This window comes from Mycteria americana, chromosome 3, assembly GCF_035582795.1.
Source record: "Mycteria americana isolate JAX WOST 10 ecotype Jacksonville Zoo and Gardens chromosome 3, USCA_MyAme_1.0, whole genome shotgun sequence".
Classification (NCBI taxonomy): domain Eukaryota; kingdom Metazoa; phylum Chordata; class Aves; order Ciconiiformes; family Ciconiidae; genus Mycteria; species Mycteria americana.
The window spans coordinates 66309998-66330364 of record NC_134367.1 but is presented as its reverse complement, the minus strand read 5'-3'; the positions used below and the strand labels follow the sequence as shown (position 1 = coordinate 66330364).

The 20367-nt window shown below is 42.1% G+C and overlaps 1 protein-coding gene across 5 annotated transcripts in view; it reads right to left on the bottom strand.

The window, feature by feature from the left end:
* Nucleotides 1-7171: 7171 nt before the first annotated feature.
* Nucleotides 7172-20367, bottom strand: part of ARFGEF3 (ARFGEF family member 3) — a 98522-nt gene continuing 85326 nt past the window's right edge. For all 5 annotated transcript variants that reach the window (XM_075498826.1, XM_075498821.1, XM_075498823.1 and 2 more), the window contains 3 exons: nucleotides 19275-19405; nucleotides 14302-15532; nucleotides 7172-13547 (listed from right to left, as the gene is read on the bottom strand). In XM_075498826.1, coding sequence (XP_075354941.1) covers nucleotides 13356-13547; nucleotides 14302-15532; nucleotides 19275-19405 — 1554 coding nt within the window. In that variant the 3' untranslated portion in view covers nucleotides 7172-13355. The remainder of the gene's footprint in view (nucleotides 13548-14301; nucleotides 15533-19274; nucleotides 19406-20367) is intronic.

The following is a 20367-nucleotide window of genomic DNA, read 5'->3' as shown; positions in this document are numbered from 1 at the left end:
TCGCGGTGTCCCCTGGGTGCAGCAGGTGCCCCCTAAGGCTTTGCTGAGCATGACTGCAGTGTTTCCATTGGGAGCTGCTCCAAGTCCCCATTGGTCGCTTTTGCTTATGATGCTGTTAGCGTCAATTGCATCACACTTGATGCGGTGCATGTGCTGCATGCTGATTGGTTGCTAGGCTTGGTGCATATGTGCTATTGGGCAATGCCTATTGGATAAATAAAGAGCCATTACCCTAGCAGGGGCTGAAGTTACCGACTAAACGCTCGAGGGGAAGGCTGAAGAGCTCCTACTGTGGAGCTATAGACCGGAAACTAAAACGTCAGGAGGCAGAGGGGAAAAAAGCGATGAGTTAAACACCAAAGGCAGACATTTGCCGACATAAGTGATATAAAAATGTTTCAGAATCGACCAGTGCAAGGCCATAAGGATAAGAGCGCTTGGGACAGTGGGGTAAAGGCACTGCCACAGCGTGCTTGGACTGGGGAGACGAGAGCTTACAGAGGTGTGAGTGGAAAGTATGCTTGGGATTGGAAATGAAAGGCCCTTGGTATTAAAAAAAGGTAAGGCACCATGCAACACCCTCAAGAGGAAACCACAGATACAAAGGCAAAGGCTTGAAGTGTGGCTTCTTAAAACGAGAGGCTTATCCAGGCAGCTGGGTGTGGCAATGGAAACGAGATTGTGAAACAAAGGTGTTGTCCGAGGGATGTGTGAATGATTGGAGGGGAATAATTACACATTAGAAATACCTGGACAGTGGAGCTGCTGGGAACCATTAGCCAGTGTGGACAGCTTTCTAACTAACAGGCTAGGTTTTCAGCTAGCAAATTTATGCTGCAGCCCTAGAATGATGCTCTGATACTGAGGTGTACGGAGTTACACGATAGTGTCTCCTGTCGGAAGCTGACATTGAGGTGGGGGCTTGTACCAGTAGAAGGGCCAAGAGAGTAGCAAAACATAAAGAAAATTCTGCTCTGGGGCTCGGGGAGGTTGAATGGATGATCTGAAGAGTTCTTTCATGAGCGCAGCCTGTCATGTCCTAAATCCAGGAGACTTTATTGTCATTTGAGAGAGCATTGAGAAAATACCCACTGCAGTGACCCCCTCCTGGAGAACAAGCGGGAAGAGGTGCCCCGTGGTGCGTTTCGGTTCAGCCTTCACAGCCCGCATCGATGCTGCTCTGCAAAATGTTGTTCCTGTGTGAAGCTCCAGCACTGCTCTATGGGAACAGAGTTGTACAGTGGGGAAGGCTTGGGTCCAGGCTGATTATACCTGGATTTTCTTTTTAAAGAACAACTAGATTTTGCTTGGGGCAGTGACCCAAGGGCACTTGGGGCAGTGACAACCGCAATCAGCTGTGAACAGAAGAGCTGAGGCAGTTAATCTATTTGATTTCTGCTGCAAGGTGGGGGTCCTCTCATCCCATTTCCAGGTGTAGCCTCACACTCTCAAGGTCAAGTGACTCCGTGTGTTATGGCAGGAGGAACCAGGTGGCTGCTGTGGGGCAATGGGGCCTGCATGGGTGAGCAGCTATAATGGGTCCAGGTTGTAGGGGCAGCACTAGACCTGACTGGTTAGAGGCATTTTTGTTTTGATTTTGCTCTCCAGGTTTTTTTTCTAACTTTATTTGGCTCCAAACATTGCTTTTTGCCATGCGCAGGATGATGCTGCCTTGAAAGGGATGCTTGTCCAGGCAGCCTGGCTTGGTTTGATGGCTCAGGCTCTGAAAGAAACACTAAAAATGACGTAGTTTGGCACTTGTGCCCTGCCCCGGGCTCGTCTTTCTCATCCTGTTTTTCTTCAGCAATCACTGCAGATCTGTGCTGTTGTCTAGCACGGCACAGTTTACCCTAACCCCCCCTACCCCTGAGGTGGTCATCCTTCTTGTCCTACTCAGCACAGCTCTGCCTAAAAAATTCTGTGGTAGGCTGTTACACTGCATGTCCATTCCATCCTTCTTACTGCTCTTGTTCCCATGAAATGCTAAAGGAGATTTGATTGAAAACTTGTAAGAAAAAATTATTAGCAAACTAGATTTAAACCTTCACTTTTTTCTTTTCTTTTTTTTTTCATGGTTGGCTTTGAAAACTAATAGTCTGTATTCTCTTGGGCTTGGGGCTGGTCGCAAGAGCCTGCACTGAGCTATTCAATTATTTAGCGTCCTTTTAAAAGAAAAGGTAATTATGCAAGAGAGATGTAAGATCTGCTCTGATGACCATCCCTGCAGCTGGGACTTTAAAAGAACATTTTTATCCGGGTGCTTGCTCTTGTGGCACAACCGTTGCAATTCAACCCAGGAGACAATTCCTGTGTTTTCTCAAGGGAAGATAATTGCTTTTGCAGGTAAGTGTTTCAAACCAACCAAGAGCCTTCCCACCTTCCTCTCCTTACATGAGTTGCTACAAAACCATTTTTCACTTTCTCATTATGTTTGACATTCTTGTTTCCCAAGCTTGAAGATTTGTCTGTTTCTGACCTCCTGGGCATACTTACTTGTAGGGATAGATTTCAATGTAGCATCTTATCCGGTTTTATTTTGATCTGTTCCTCTCCCCATAATCTCTGGCACAAAGGAGAACTTCATTTGAAGTACAAAGCAGTCTGCCAGGAATGTAATGTAGCATTCAAAAACATAGTAAATATTGAGAAATGCCATGCAGGAGAAGTATTTTAAATTATTTTAATCTTAAGTAAGCTTGTTTGACTGTGGTGGGGAATGAGGATGGTGAAAGAGACCTCCTTAGAAATGGTCATGCTAACCACAGCAAACAAAAAGTATTCAGCTTGGGCATATTTCCTCAGCGCTGGCAAACCAGAATTATTGTCTCTACTTTATGGATACAGCTCTCCCAGTAAATACAGTGTAGACAAAGGTGCAATTCTCTTGTAAAAAGGAAACAAACAAACAAAAAAACCAAACCAGGTTTACTACCATGCATTTCTGTCAGGAGTCAGAAAATTGCACACGCAGCCTGACTAATGTGTTGGGGTTTGTTTTGGGTTTTTGTTTTTTTTTTCTTTTTTTTCCTCAGTATAAGACTAGGACCTAATTGACCCCTGCTTACATCTAACTTGTTTTGATTTATTTGGGATTCTGTTGGGTTTTGAAACCTGGATGCTGAGTGCACTCTTCTAGGACGTTGTGTCAGGCATTTGGATAAAGAGTTCAACTTGTGTTTGTTTACGGTGATATTTGATGTTAAGAGGTTTATCTTGATGCTAGCTGCTTTGCCAAAAGCTCAGAAAGCGGAGATGACTCTGTGTTTCATGTGGCTTAGCAGACAGAACGCAAGCCTGGGTCTACCTGTTATTTCTACTTCTGTCACAGGCTCACTCAGTGGATAAAAAATAAGGTTTCTCTGTCTGTAAAATGTGGATTAAGAAACATCTGCCTTGGAGAGAGCATGCTTCCAGCAGGATCGCTGAAAACAGTGTCCCATTATTACCATGCTGGTACTTCCTGAGTGTTTGGGTGTACGGATGTGCCAGCGGTCTCCTGTGCAACCCTATCGTGCATTCGCTGTTGCAATCAAAGTGCGTTTCCCTTCTCTTTAGTCTTGTACCCGAAGTAGTATCTAGTAGTACAAGTACAAGTAGTAGCTAGTATCTCTAATTTGCATTTCTATTATCCCTCCCGTAAACTGTCTTTACTGTTGCTTTTTCCTCTCCCTCTTGCCAGATCTGCCTGTATCCCACAGGTCTACAGCCCTGGCATAAACAAGAGGCCAGAGCATGTACCGTAGATACTTTGGGCCCTTTTGAGGTCAAGGACAAATTTTTACTTGCTCAGTTTGTTTTCATCCCATCTGCAGAATGGTATTGGTGACACTGGGCACTCTCTTGGCACCCTGTCAAAAAATAAGAATTAGGAAAGATATCCGGCTTGGTATGAGGGGAGCTTTTTAACTTTTAGTTGACTTTAGTCTTTCTTGAGAAAAGAGTAACTTTTAGACTTTTAGTTTAACTTTTAAGTTTAGTATGCATACAGCGTAGCCACATCGTGAAAAATCATCGGTTTTGAAATCCTGTTTGTTATAAATACAAGTATATCATGGAGGGAGCTTAGGGTAACTCGATGTCCATGCATCAGTCTTTGGCGCTTCTGGTAGTGGCAGAGGAAGGAAGAGCTTTCCCAAAGCTCCCAAAGCTGAGAGAACGTGTGGCTTTGTGTGGTTTGGTGCGTGCTGTTCCTCCTCTGAGCCTCCTAGGAGGAGGAATGTCTTTTGGTAGGCTCTCGAGGGACTTGAGAGAGCTGACCTGCCTGGATCTAAAAGTCAGCCTCTCAAAATTGAACCGTGACCACTTTCTTCTGATAAATGTGTTTGGTAACAACTTCTGTGGGAAGTTTTCATCACTGGTCAATTAACAAAACCAAAAGCCATCTGTTAAATTTTGTCTACAAAGCAAAGTGTACAAAGGCCGCTGCCTTTTCTGCACCCTGTTCTGGAATCTGGCGTATGCATTCAGTGACTCCGCTAAAGGGAGACAATGCTTGAGATTTAATGGTGTGGCTGTTTCTTCTTTTTTTTTTTTTTTTAATATTTGTGGACAGCTGTTTTCTTTGGCAAGTGTTCTTAACACTTTGTTCCTTAACAAAGGAAGAAGCCCAAGTGTCTTCTATATAACTACAAAGAAAGTTCACCACTTCCACCATGTGTGGACTTCTTCCTCTCTCACTGGTGGCAGCAGAAGCCGTGCTAGTCTGACCCCACCATGAAGTGAGAAGGCAGTTGGGAATTTGTACATGTAAAGAGTCAGTGAAATAGTGGAATAGTAGTTTCTGTATTTACCCAGTTGCTGTTTTACATTAATGAATGCTGTTCAGGAGGAAATGAAAATCTGGGATCTAAATGAGAGGAGCAGCAGAAGGTAGTTTCCTGGAATGGAATTAGAGCTGACTGTTGGGATTTTAACACACTCCGTTTTGCCAGAAGTGCTGTAAGGTTATTAAAGCATCACAACCTCATTTAGTTGCTTTGTAATCTGCTCTAATACGTTCCTCTTACCCTTCATGCTGATGAGGCGGTTGTGTAACAGACATTGAAGGCCAGACCTTGTGTTGCTTCAGTGCATGGGAGCTCATGCCCAGAGATCCCGGCGAGCCCAGGTGGGAATGCTGGCTGCAGCATTTTCACGCTGGAGCTTATGTGGAAAGCTTGCCTTTGGGCTGTGGATGGATAGCATCCCTGAGCGCAGAGACGTACCCTAAAGGTTACTGTGTGCTGCTACGTCTTGTTGCTGAAACACTCCTGCTTTCCGGGAGCCCCATGACGATTCTCTTGACGGGGGTACTGGTCAACCCTTTCTTCTTCCGTACCTAAATTTTGGTTGCATATGAAAGTGTGCGTGGCTGCTGTGAAGAAGGTGTTCACTGTTTTCATTAAATGTTTCCATTAAGTTAAAGGTTTTTTTTCCTCCAACAGGAGCAATCATTGATCCAGCCTTAATCAAGAGGCATTTAGGCAACAGGGGGGAGCCCTTGCCTGGCTTTTTAAAGGGATGAAACATTGCATCGTCCATGCTGCTTGCATGCACCTGTAGATTGGGAACACTTTTTGGGTGCTAGCTAAACTGAGTGTGGCAGGGAAATACGGCTGGGGAATGCCTGGCTTAAAAACCCAACAAAAGTTTGGCCGTGGCCTAGCGCTCCGAGGAACCTGTGATGGCTGCCCGGCTACTCGTCCCTGGTGGTGCTTACAAGCAGCAGCTGTCGTGCTGGGGCTGGGGGAGAGGCTCGCTCTGGATTTCAGTGGCAGGAAATGGGTGTACTTCGGTGTGCGACTGCAATTTGTAGAGTTCAATCCCTAAGGTTACCTCTTAGGACAGTTTTCAGAGTTATCTGTATGATTGAAAGTAGGTGCCTTTTCTGCCATGTTTGTGTGGGGTTTTTTTGTTTGGTTTTGGTTGGTGTTGGTTTGGTTTTTGTTTGGTTTTTTTTTAAATTCCATCTCCAATGAAAGCAAAGCCAGAAGTATTTTCCTCATTTTAATGTTTTAATGGGGGGAGAAATGCTTCACATGTTTAGATGCTTCAAAATTCTGCATAGTGTCTACTTGCACCTTTAGCTGTCTCAGTAGCTTCATCCTTCTTCTCCCCCCCGCAAGCCCAAACTCTGCTTAGGCGTGGTATAGGGCTCATTTGTTAAAGCGTTTAGATCTCAGCTCCACCAAAAAAACCCCTAGCAGTTCAAAGTGCCGAAATTCCCCAGGTCATCTGTGAAAACTGCAGTCCTTGCTGGTACGTACCAAGTATTTCAGGCCCCTTCTCAGTTCTGCTCCTTTGCTTCATCAGTATGTGTAAAATAACTATCTTTAGACAAAACCAAAGCATGATTTATTTTGCATTTGCTTCTTTATTCTACAACACAAGCAACATAAATAGTTTATAATTTTTGTTTTAAAATATTTCCATTTCAGAATTCAGTCAGAATAAAATATACACAAAATACAATTTGCAAGCCAGCTTACAGTGACTGCCTGACCACTGGACACCCAAGGACCAAACAAAGCTAGCAGCACAACAGGACGCAGCGGACACGGGGAGATGTTTTTCTAAAGAAGAGCAGAAGGGTAGAGGGAGGAAAGATGGATGAGACCGGGGAATTGCAGCTAGGTATGAACTCAGCAGAAGGTAAACCCAATGTAAGCACTCGCTTGACAAGGTGATTTACAGTCTCTCTTAAAAAGTATTAGTGGCTCCTCCTGAATATACAGCTAGATGAAGTTCTGGGAATCATGTTTTGTGGTAAAATGCTTCCTGTGGCAGCCATCATCATGGAAATAAAATTTGAAATTTTTTTTTCATTTTTGAACAGGAAAGGATTAGATCTTTGGCAAAACGGAGTGTCCACTCCCTTTGGCTTGCTTTCAGTTTCCAGTTCTGGTTGAAGGGCCCATGGGAGTATGTTTGCAGTCTCACAAATAATGGCAAAAAAGGGGTGGGGGAGAGAAAGTGAGAGGAAGTGAAGGAAGGTGCTTGCTGCTGTCATTGCATACTTTTCAATCTCTTGCTCCCATCTGCTCCAGCAAACAGCGTGCAGTACAGGGCTCTGTCACCATGGTGCTCTGCCCTTCCTGGCTATTCTCCCTTTGGTATCGAATCCTGCTTTCCTCTGCAGAGCAGGGGGCTCAGGAGCCACAGCCTGCTTGTGGAGGTGATATTTGTCCCTTGCTTGAACCTGTGCCTCCCCGCTAGCTCAGCTCTCTCGTTTTCTTGTGGAAGCATGGCACTTCACTGCAGCCCGGCTGAACCAAATGCATGGATAGGAAATAGGGCCCTGGTGCTCCATGGTATTTAGATGAAATTTGTGGAAGTACATCACTATCTTTTGAAAAGTGGGATGTTGGGGTAAAAGGATTGAAATGGATCCTGTTGCCATGTTTCTTAACAAAAAATGCCCTCCATAAACTCAGTTCCCTGATTCAATGTGATGGTGGAGACTATGCAAACCTCAGCTTGCGAATTTGCCAAAAACAAAGAGGATTTGAGGGATCTGGTCCCACAGGCAAGCTCGTTATTGCATTAATCCAGGATCATACAGTGTAGCTCCACCAATATCCACAGAATTAGGGCATTTCTTCTTCCCTCTGCTTTTAGTTCTTAGCTTGGAGACCTCTGAGCACTAAGTGAAAAGACTGATGCATACTTTTGCCACATACTTTTATATTTTTTCTTTTTAAATAGCCAGCCCCCCATGTTTGGCCAAAGCGGTTTGTTTAGTGTGATATGAAACAGTCAGTGTCACATATAAAGTATATGTTCTGAGGGGGATTAGTGGAAACAACAGAAAGAGGAGCTATGACTTCTTCCTCGCAGCTGTACAACTTCCTGGAGTCCCAGATGTGTTGCTGGTGAGGGCTGCTAAGAGACCCTTACGTTGTATCCCTATAGAAGCTCTACTCAAAAAGGGAGGTTCAGCGAAGAGGGATCTCTAGCTGCCGGATGCTATCTACATTGCATAAAATCCAACATTTGTGCTTCTGTGCTATGGTAACTTGGTCCTTTTATACTAAAAAAGAAAAGAAACTTTTTTTTTTTAATTTGATGGTATTGCATCATTTCTTCAAACAATTGTGGAATTATCAGAAATGGAAAAAAACCTAACTGTATTTCATGTCGTATGCTATGATTAACACTACACATAGATCTTCCCAGAAATGACTATAACCAGAGTAATGAATAAATAGCTTGCTTAAACATAAACTTATCACACCCCCACAAAAGCAAGGGAAGAAAGGACTTTTTTTTTTGTGAATTAAAAACTATCACTGAGTAATGGCATTTCTAGAATGGATTGCTAAAGGTGAAAATAGCCAAACCACATGCTCAATTTCTGAATAAGCTTCTACACAGAAAAGCCAGGTAGAAATAAATTACTTTGGCTTGCTGTGGTCAGCCTCCTACACATTAAAACTGGACCTGTGCAAAAGTGAAGGTTCTAGTTTTGTGGCACTGGGATGTGTGGGAATACGTGCTGGTTTGTGTAGATTTTTCAAGCAGGAGGTGTATAGAGGACAGCAGCAGACAGGGTGACATCAGGAACTGTACAGGGCTTTCCCTTTCCTGAGAACTTGTGAACCTGTATTTAGGGATTGAAGCATTCAAGGACTGAGTCCTGAGTATTAAAGAAATCCAGGTACATAACTCGCATTGATTTCAACAGCTTCGGCACTTTGAGTGTGGGCCTAAGCTGTGGAGAGAGGTACAAAGTGCAGGCAGCACACGGAGCTGGACCTCTCTACTTGCTAACTTGTTTGCCACTCGGTTTTGTACTGGTGCTGTGCCGAGCTCTGCAGTGGAGATACCAACACTGAGATGCTGCTGTATCAAGTGCAGATGGATATTACATGTGGTAACACAAGGTATTTAGAGGTGGGGATTATATCTTTGGGAGGTGAGGATTTGTCAGTGAATTTTACAGTAAGGTTTAGGTTTTAAACAAAACTTGAAGCTCAAATTGAAAGGCAAAGTACCTTACAAGTCATGGGTGCAAACTGCTTGGCTTTGACATGAGCCAGCTATAGTCCAGAGGACATGATTTTTTTTTTATCTGGGATGAGGCAAAAGCTGTGTTGCCTGTGCTTGAAGTTTTACAAGGAAAGTTTTGCACAGGTCTATGTAAATCTTTCCCTAATAGCTCTTTCTAGATGCTAAATTAAGTCAGTTATTCTCAAGTGAGTGTTTATCCCAAGGAGAGTATTAAATCTGTATCTTAACATCTTAAAGACATGAAAGCACGTTAACCAAGAGATAGTGGTGGTAATTCTATGGCTGCTGAACGCTCAGAAGAGACTACTGAGGGGAAGTTACCAGAACAACTGCGTTAACCATTGCTGACGCGACACAAATATTCAGAGAGCATGATAAACATACTACTAATGTGAATATCTCTCTGTAAATATGCAGAATGCTCAGAGTATGACAGTGACTGCAGCTACAGGAATCTATACATAAACACATCAATCATCTCATATATCTGCATATATTCACACTACAGAGTCAACTGCAAACATATGCAATGGCCTGAAACTGTATCAGTTGGGGTCAGACCCTGCTCCTGTTACACAAGAAAAGTAGCACTTCCCTGATGAATATGCTGCTTTTTTTCAGCTTTAAATATTTGCACGTTTATGAGCTATTCCATGCGAGTAAAGGTAGTTGATGCTGGCCAACAGCAACTTTCTCTGTTAGTGGCTGCCTGCAAGATTTTAAAACGAGATGTCATTGCCTCTGATTGCCGTGGTGGCCCTGAGGAGGGTGGTGTGAAACTAGGCAAAGGCAGCAGAGGTGCAGCTCTGGTACATGAGAAGGATGCCAAACCACCACACCCTTTTTTTTTTAAGCAATTCAGTTAAATAAAAATGACTGGCCAGTCATTTTTAAAAATAACTGGCCAGTTCAATAAAAATCAAACCCAACTCCTATAGAAATTTATGTGACAAAAAAAGTAAGTGCAAGAAAAGAAAGAATGTGGTCATTAACCACAGCAAAGAGAAAGAGCAAGCTCAGGCTATTAATACACAGACTCTGTTTTTTCAAGGCTCAAATGTTCTGATTCAACAGTAAAGCTGGTAATATGCTGCTGTCAGCTTATGCATTATGTTATGGGGCTATAAGTAAGAATGTCAATGGGTTCTGTGAGAAAGACTTACACACGTGGATACAAAGGCTGCTTTGTGCTAGACAGAGGTGCTTCCCCACTCACAAGTGGAAAGCAGAAAAGCTGCTGTAGCGTGGTACAGCTGGACGTGACTGGCGTGTTCAGAGCTGGGTAGTCCCCTTCTGAAGCTTAGGACAGGCTGGTGCAAGTACCCTTCTCCTGGGACTGTTCTGGCAGACTCCTCCTTTGGGCTAAAAGCTTGCTTTGTGAGGCCTGAAGGTAGCACGTTGGCAGCCTTAAGCCCAAAGGATGCATGAAACAGACTGCACAGGTCTATGAAATGGTGACTTCACATGTTTAGTGTTGTACTTCTTTGGGGCTTACTGATGTCTGCGGCTAAAATAGCTGAGAATCTGATGAACCAAATCAATTTTTTATTTATTTATATTTTGGAGGTGCATCAGAAAGCTTCTGCATCTCAAATTAATGGCTCCTGAAGTGGCCATAGCCTGCTCTCCTTTTTTACATATAAGGAAAAGGAAGAGCAGCACATGCTAAACTTTGCTTATGTAAAGCCTGCTGCTTCAAAGATTCCTTCACCCTCACCCCCATCCTTTTAAATTACATTTCTGGAATTACTCAAAGTTACTCATGACCTCTTATGGAGGGGTGTTAATGCGCAGAGGCATTGAGGGTGACAATGGGGACTTAGTGCATAATTTGGAGGGCTAAGTTTAAAACAGGGTAACAGCAATACAGCAAATTTACTCCTCATTTCCAGTATGGTATTTGTAGTGTAAAAAGTTGAAATGAAATGATATTTTGGGTCAAGATGGTGGCTAATCAAATAATACTAGGCTATGCTGTGTTCATGGGCTTGAGGGGGTGGTGGTATTGTCACTCCTAGAGCTTTTCTTTCTGTTTTACAGAAGGATTTTTGTATTGCAACCACAACACATAACCACAGTGTTTCTGAGATACTAGGCCCCCTTCTGGAGTCCTCAGTGGTTCCATTGGTACTGCTATCCATTTCACTTCTCCAACATAATTTGAGGATTTGCTTTAGTTTTAGATCAGCACAGCAAGGATCTGCATCCATTCAATGCACATATAATGAAAAACAGCAGAGCTGGTTGTTTTGCATACAGTTTATTATTCTGATTTCTGTTGTTGCCTAATTAATGTACTGCTTTAAAAGCAGTTCTGTGTAGATGCCCAACAAAAACTTTAACAAAAAATATAATCACCCTTTTACTCTAGCTAAAGATGTGTAAGAAAGACATGGCAACAGAAATCAAACCATGCCACTACTCTCCCATATACCAAGGGCTAATCTCACCTGTCCCCAATGAAGTATTAAAACTGCTGGGGGAAAATTGACAGTTGATAAAATTCTTAAATTACTCATTTATAAAGTCAATGTAGGTGGTAAGAAAGAGTTGTTTTTAAGGAATTTTTATGTCCTTGAAACAATTTAGTAAAGGGAAGTTTTGAAAGAAAGGGAAACAGTGTGACTGACAGTACAGAAAGTTACAGGACAAATATTCCCTGCACAAGTCTAGCAGGTGACAAATGGGAAGTGGGCATGGGCAATGGAGGGAAAAGGCTGGAGGATAGTGGCAGACTCTTTGTAAACACATCAGCTTGGGTGATGGCTGTTCAGCGGAGCCTCCTGGCTCCCTCTGTTTTCCTAGGTTTAAGATGCTAAAAGTTGTGCAAAATCCAGGCCTGATATAAAGAGATGCCACTTTGAGGATGCACTGGAGCAGGGACTGAAGCTGTATATTTAGTTGGTGTGCACATTTTAAAAGCCTTGGGAGAACATCATTAAGGGGTCACCCAAGATTAAAATCAACTTATTTTCAACAAATTATTTCAACTTCTAATCAACAAATTATGTACTATGGGAGTACAAGATGGAATGTCCCAGGGGCTGTGACATAACTTGTGCAGCAAGGTAACCCTTTGCTGTGTCTAGTGTGAACAGCATCACATATGTATTTGACAATACAATAGTCGATCCTTCCCCTTCTCCCACCCCTTAATAATATCAGCAAATTGTAGTAGTCGCTATAGGAGTGCTGCACAGAGGGGGATGTACCTCCATGAGGATCTGTCCCCTTCTATTTACAGCAGCAGACAAGAAATGGGAGAGAAACAGGAAAGACTTCCTTTCAGACTATTTTCCATTTTGATTCAGCTCTATGTGGAGTGATAGGCTAAGTTTAACATAGGTGACAAGGGTGTTCCTGGCTACAGCAGCTCTATATAAGCAAACATGTAAGTTTCCAGTAGAAGCATAAGCTAACTTAGCTGCAGTGTTGCTTAAACTGGAACACTTTGTTTAGTTGAATACTGGATATTGGCACATGCTGGTATTTGCCCTGTGATGTGTCTTCCCCCAGCTTCACTGGAAACAGCAAAACAAACTTCCCTGTTGCCCTTAGGGGGAATTAGACACGTGGAAAAATGATCAGCTGTAGGCATAGCTGAAGAGGCAGCCAGGGTAGTGTTGTAGAGAGGGCAGCTTGACAGTGCCATTTCTCTTCAAGCAATACTCCACAAGAGCAATGAAAGGATCAATAGTCTGTGCTTGGTTCACCAGTTTTAGACCTGGGATACTTTAATAGTCACTTATTAACTACCCCAAATGTGACCAGACTTCAAAGGCTCTTCTCAGAGCAAAATAAATTTCCACTTTCTCTAGTGAGTGAGGCATATAGTTACTACAATAATCTTTATTTGGCTTTCCTCTCTCATGCTAATTTCAGAAGGGAAAAAAGTTACCCTGAACAAGTGTCACCTTTTAACTTATCCTATAGCTCCACCTTTTTCCTAACTTTTCTTATTTATTTTTTTAAAGTTACACAGGCTTACTGGCCTGGTTTGACATCCAGATGACAGCTGCATTCACAGCTAATTGCAAGCGTGGAAGTTCAGGTGCAGTTTCACGTGGCTCCCACTGTTGCAAATTTGAATTAAAATGAAGGCTACTGAAATGTATCACCCCTTTAGGTACTAGCCTGATTTACTGGCAGTTTCTGGGGCCATGCCAGACCTCCCTGGACACACTCATGCTTTGCCTCCTTTGCTAGTGTGAGTGAGGGACACAGTCTCAAGTGGATAGAGGATATACATCAACAAGCTCATTGTTTCTTAATTTATCACCAACAAATAGGCAATTAATGAACCCCAAATACTTCTTTGCTGTATACCTTGGATGTCTTCTCCCCTTTGCAACAGAGCACAGCTAGGTTTAAATGATGATATCGTAAACTCGGCCCACTCTTCCCAGCCATTCCCGTACTGCCTGGCGGACACGGATATCTGTCACGTGGCAAGTCAGCTGGCTGATACAGGGGAACACCGCTGGCTGCAGGGCTGTGAAGGTTTGGTCTGGCAGGGCCTGAATCTGGTTGAGAACTGTCAGCACCATGTTGGTCCATGCCTACAAGCAAATTGGATACAAAAAAAGACTCTTTAGAAGACCTTTCTAAAGAGATGAGCCCATCGGTTGAGGCAGAAAGTAAGATATCTGGTGGTTGCAGCCTCATGAAGAACACTGAGTAATGCCAGCATATTCGTTTAATGTTCACAGTGTCTTCCTAATTCACATTCAGTACTGTAAGTCATTGTTTGACTTTGTATTCTGGGTATCATGCTCACCCTCCATCACCTTTTATTTCACCCCACAGCAGACAAAGACTTTCAAGTTCGATGCTTTCACTGATTTGTTCCCTTAGACATGCAGGCAGCAAATTTCTGGTTAGCAACAGAGCCCACTATTTCTGCTGCGGAATTAACAAAAAACCCCTAAGTACAAAAGCATTTTGACAAGCAGCATCACATTTTCAAAAGCCCTTAAGTGGGCTAGAGCCCTTAGCAGTAAGCAATGAGTTCACTGTAGGCTGTCAGTTCTTAGGACTAAGTGCAGCTTTGGCCCCAGTCACAGAAGCACTCTTGAAAGCTGTACTAGTATATGCCTGATAACACTTCCACTTATTTTCTTTCGATACGATGGAATCAGTTTTTTATCAGTGCCAGCTGCTGAAATATTCAGTCCTCATCATGATGACTTCTTATATAATGAAGACATTTAATGAAGAGATTATAATCATTATAATAAAAGCAATAGAAAAAATATTTATAGGTATCTTTTTAATTATTGCTATTATTATTAGCATTCTACAAGTATGTCCTACCTGTATCTGGGCCTCGGCATCCCTAACAGATATATTCAGGGAACTGACTGTGGATCCTGAGCGTGGTCTCTTCTCTTGTCTCAGGATCTCTGGACCAGCACTGAATGAATGCCTCATTTGACCTTGATCTATAAGATGTTGTGGCCGCTGGAGTATGGGCGAGTCTGGCCCTCTTGAACCCAGGAGCTCCCCTTTCTTTTCCACTTTGACTTCTTTGGTGAAGGATGTCATGGCCTGTTGCTGCTTTCTTTTCTTGTATTCTGTCATGAGCTTGGAGATAGTTTTGTCAGTGGCTATGGTGTAGATCTTGTTGCCAGCACTCTCCCACCATTCTTTTTTCCTGGTTTGCTCTTTTTTCTCTGGTTTAGGACTTAGGGGTGGGGGTAGCAAGAACATTTCTCCACTCCCTCCTCGGGGTGTCAGGCTGTCTCCCAGTTGGTCCCTGATTTGACTCCGGTCATCTTCCGATGGTGTGTCCTTCCCAGATTGCCCTCCGGTCGATGGGGTGGAGGTTTCTGAGTGAAAGGATGGTAAAATGAAGAAAGGGTCACCTTTGAACACTGGAGGCTCCTCTAGATTATTCTCTAGGTCCAGATGCATCTGAATATAGTTGTTGCACAGTTCCATACAGAGCTTATGAAGCCGCTTGATTAGCCATCCCCAGTCTGCGTTGCTGACAGGCTGTACACTCAGAGATGGTATTCGAGCCCTCCACTGTCTCTTCTCCTTCCCTCGAGGAGGACTGACCTGGGCAGTTTCTTCAAAAATGTCTTCATCTTCTGAAGAACACTGCTGTGACGAGTCTGTGCTTCTCTCATCATCTTCAAAGAGGATCTTCTTCACTTGGTCTGCAGTGATGTTCTCCTGATTTGTCAGGATTGCACAAACCAAAGCATGGAAGTAGATGTTGAAGCTCATTGCTGACTGGCGATACAAGTTGGCAGCTCCACTAATGCCAGACACTTTTTTCAGCAAACACTTCAACCCAGGTCTGGTGTCAAACTCTCTGGCTGTTCTATAGGAGTCCAGCAGTAAGTCAAAGATGACAGCCAGGTTTTGCATGGAGATGTACCTGAGAAAACCAGCCAACTTGTTTTCTGGTACTTGTATTGTCATTTTCTCCTCCAAGCTAGAAGGGCCTTTCACAAATTCTTCCAGTAAGATGTCATATAAATTCTGGAGCAGTACTTGGTGGGACAGCAAGCTCACCACTATCGTCCTGAAAGGAATACTTGGTAAACCAAGCATAGGAAGGAAAAAAATAAAATAAAATTAAAACGGTGCATTGTGCTTTTACTAGAAGAATACTTCATATTTTAGAATCCAACATGAAAGATGCAAATGAAAGGCCAAATTTTCAGAGCCTTGTTACAAAAAAGTGGAGGAAGATGAAGTTGTCTAGAATGATCTTGCAGCTACTCTTTCAAATACTTTCCTAGGAGGGAAGACACTTACATTGGTTAAGAAAAATAACTGTCCACAGCAAGCACACTACTGGCACTTGTGCAGAGGTGGTATTAAAACAAAGCTCTATTATAATTTTTGTCCTTTTCTCCAGAGATGTCTAACACTGAGGGATTAAATATTCTGTGTTTCAATTTCATGGCAGCTGCAAGTACTCTCAATATTTCAGCCTGCTATAACTGAGGAATTTGTTAACACACAAGTTATGCTGCACTTCTGCCATTGCTCCCTGACTATATCTTCTGGTTTTGTTGCTGAACTTTGGCTAAGTTGAAATATCCTTAAAATTCTTCCACCAGCATTTCAGCCAACCTTAACTTTGCCATGACAAATTGAGGCCAAAACTAGTTTACTACTTGGTTTCCATTTCCACTAATGCCAGGAGTACTTCTTAAAAATAAAACACAAAGAGCCAACCACCAACCAACTAAAAAAACCATTTACAGAAACATCAGCAGTGCAATGGAGCATGCAAAGAAGCTGAAGTCTTGCTGCAGGTACATTTCACTGTTTGCTCTTAAGACTTCAACTTGAACACTGAGAGCCTAGCATGGAAATATCTATTCCTAACCCTGTTTCTCACATCTAATACTGAGTGATTCTTAGCTGTGCTCCTGTTAGAGAGATGCTGTGAGTTGTTCTAGATCTGAGTTTTGATTTGCACAGGGAACCCAGGAATGGCAAATTCCCCCAGTCAAAGTTTTCAGGTCATTCACGAGTAAATAACATTGAGAGGCTTACAGGCCAAGGAGGCTAGGAAGAAGGGGTGGGACAGGATTGCTGTTTGGTGTCTCATGGATTTAAAATTATAAACTGTGAAACCTATCGTAACGCATTTGAAAAAAGTCTTTGCATAAGATTACAGTGGCGATGTTTTAAATGGAGCTGATGCTCTGGTACACATAGTAATACTTGTTTTGATTTAGGGAACTATTATGGGTCACATTTTAATTAGCACTGCTACCTAAGTGAGGAAGAGATTTTTCAGTTTGCTTGCAATACTGAAGTTTTAGGTCTAAGTCAAAGTAAATCCTCATGTGACATGAGATGTTCGGTTATAGACTTTTAATTTTTTTGTTGCAAAAATTATTCTACTTTCATTAAACAACTTTCAAAAGTGTTTTCAAAATACCAAAACAAAAAGACTGGTTGTTTTTTTTTTTGAGAAGCCGTATCAAAACTCAGTTTTGAGAATGCAACCCAAAGAAAAATCCAGAAAACCAATATTTTAACTCTCGAAATTTTGCCTTACGTTAATTGACTTATAAAAGCACAAAAATGGTCCTGAGTTAAAGAAGAAAAAAAAAAAAAGTCCTGAGACTTTTGAGGGACTACCATATGCTTGGCCATGTAGAGGCTATAGGTCAGACAAAACTGTGCTTCTAGGGTTAATTTACCTATGTCAGTTCACTTACCATGACACAGCTGCCAGTGCCAATACCTCAGTAAAATTTAATAGTCTTATTATCTGACAGTGCTAAAATCTTGATGATTAATACATACATTGGAGCTCTTTATGGGGAAATAGTTTTCTGCTGCAAAAACCATTAGAGGCTCTGACTCAGAAAAGCTCTTAAGAGCATGTATAATGTTAAATGAGCACTTGCATTGATTTCAAGAGACTCATCCTGTTTCAAAAGCAGGATCAGAATGGAGATCTGCTTTTCCTTGTAATAGCCAAAAAGCCAATTTCAAAGGACAGTTTAAAGTACTGCTCAATTCCAAAATAAACTAGTACAGAGCTATAGATGAAAACACACAATGCCAAAGCTGGTTAAGGATAGTATTTTCTTATCCTGCCCAAAGTTTTGAACTGAAATATATTATTACTTTTTAGGAAGAAGAAAAGCTCCCTTACCCCAGCTTCCTGTGAAACGATGCAGCATTAAGGAAACAAAAGCAAAAAGGGAGAAGAGAAACCCCACTAAGGTTAAAGTAAAACTTTTGAAAGGGCACAGTTACTAGCATGCAAGACTGGCATATTACTGCACTCCTGTAGCAAATAATATGAAAAACAGTGGCACAGACAACTTTTGAGCCCCGTTTTGGTGAAAAATGAGCATTGCTGGGGTAACACTTGCCTATTGGCATATACACTTTTTGCAGTTGTTTAGACAAAGCACAGTGTGAGAGCATTCAGAGTTTGTATTAATTGCAAGCTTTATTTATTTATTTGTTTAAAGGCACACTACCTTTACGAATGCAGCCTGCTAGATTGCACGGCCTTATGTGCCATGAGAGAGGAGTACTCCAGTCTTTTGCTTTGCATTCATTATAACAGAAGAACGATCTGCAAACCTTTGGATAAAGCAGATAGTTTCCCACCACGAAGGAAGGGTTTAGACTGTGATCTCAACCTTTCTTTGTCTCTGTGCAGGGCCCTGTTCTCTGAAGGCAAGGCAACAGGGCACCTGCTCTTGGGGGAAACTTCTGTACAGCTGTGTAAGAATAGAGACATCTTGCATAGTCTTTCTTCCTGTCCATCCAAAGAAGGACCATCACATTCTGGCTCCTTGTTGCAAGCAATAGTTTAGTTGTTTTGAATGAGAACGCCTGAAGTGGTACAGAAGCAGGTTTGGTATCTAGTAAAAGACAATTTCATGCCACGTATTACATACCTTGCAATACAAACACAAACCCTGAATGCAGAATTCTAATTCTTGGCCCTATTGATGTTACAGTAGTTGTTTAAACAACTGAGTGCAAGCAAAAATAAATATTCTTTGACAGGATCAGATTGTCATGCAAATGCATGAGTTTCTGAGGTGGTAACGTATAGGAGGACTTCCACAAAAAACAAGTGCCAAGCAAAAATAACATTCCCTAGATCAATATGTTGACAGTTTTGCAGCTTTGGATGTGGTCTCTTCAATTTATACTGCTCCAGTTTATCTATTAACTTTTTCTACCTTCTTAATCCAGTAATACTGAATTTAAAAGACCATGAGTGAAGCAGACATTATTTCATTTGCTAGGTATCATTACAAACATAACAGTACTTCCAAACCTTTCTTCAAACTGATATTTTTAACTCTACTTCTTAAAGAGAAGAATCTCAGTGTTGGAAAGATTTGCCTAGTATTTCCTATGAGAATTCTTTTCTTAATTTAATCTGCATTTCCTCTACTTGAAGGCTTTGTATGACCTTATGTATCCTTCAGGTATTTGTAACCTACCAATTTTTACTATCTATTAGAAGCATTTTCCTTATTTAGCTTTCTAAGGGCCACATTGTAGACCCTGACACAGGCTTGTCTATAACTGTAACAGCTCTTGCACGTGCCTGCTCACCAGTGTATGATCATGGGAACACTTGCAGAACAGACAGCAGTAAACTATTGTCTCCTGTGTCACAAAACCTAATTTTTGTTTGATCGGTGTATTTCATTTTTTTTTATGAGACCTATGTAGAGGCATGGTTTGCCAGGCTCTGTTCACATCTCTGCCAGCTTGACAATATTTTTCTCTTGCTTTTAATGACACAGTATTTTCCTGAGAAAATATTTTACCTTCTCTGGGTATGGCCATTTGGTTTCTTATCTGGTGGCAGGTCAATGATGAGCACGCACGACTGGGCATGTTCAAACCCTTCCTTGTTGCTAGGGGTTTTTGGGGAGCACTGAGTCTCCAGCATGAAGACCTAGAAAACAAGTTACATAAAACAATCAGTTTAGCACTCACACTGGGTCCTTGGGGGGACTGAGAATAGGATTTCCTGCATTGTGAAAGATCTGTTATGATGACTTATTTTACAGTGATGGAGAGAATGCAAGGTATCCCTCCCAGGCAGACCTTCCCTGGAGCATGCTGCTTTGGTAAAACATCCTCAGAGCCATGGGCTACCTCCAGACACCCAGCAGAGCACAGGGCATAGGACAGACATCTTTTTCTTTGAACTTGTATAAGGCATAATACCAAATGCCAAAACAAGCTTTCTGCTGTCTATATACTACTATCAGAAAATATCATGAATAGTGGAGACAAGGACCTGTTTGCATAGTTAGCCTGTTGGACCTAGAAAGGCTGGTTGTTGGAAGGATTATTTTCAGCCATGAAGATACAACAGACACCTAATTTGCAGTTCTTTGGGTGGGAAATGGGGAAACAAGTCTCAGTTGCTGTAGCTTTGTTTTGTAGCTTAGTAGTTGTGTCAAATCCCCACTGAGAAGGGCTCAGGGAGTGCCACTGATAGTGTCTACAAGAAAAGTATAAATGCCGCATTCCCTGCTTTTTTGAGTTCTGTATCTTTAAAACTTAATTTAAAACATTTTTTCTATTCAAAGGAAGTCTGCCACTGTCACATCATCTGTGATCACAAATCCTGGTCTGTGTCTCAGATTTTCAAGCAGCATCAGGGTATGATTAATCAAGTCAGAAATTGACACCAAACATCTGTTGGCTCTTTTAATCCAGCTGCTTTCCCATGCTGAAACTGTCATACAGTATTTACAGTTTTATGGTACCCTGCAGGTCATTTAAGTTCAGTCTGCTGTATTTCAAGGAACTTGTTTCATATAACCACCTTCATAAAATGAACAACCTCTGTCATAGTCAAAAGGACCCCAGGAGGGTTGTCTCCAAGCTTGCTCTGCTGATTAGGAG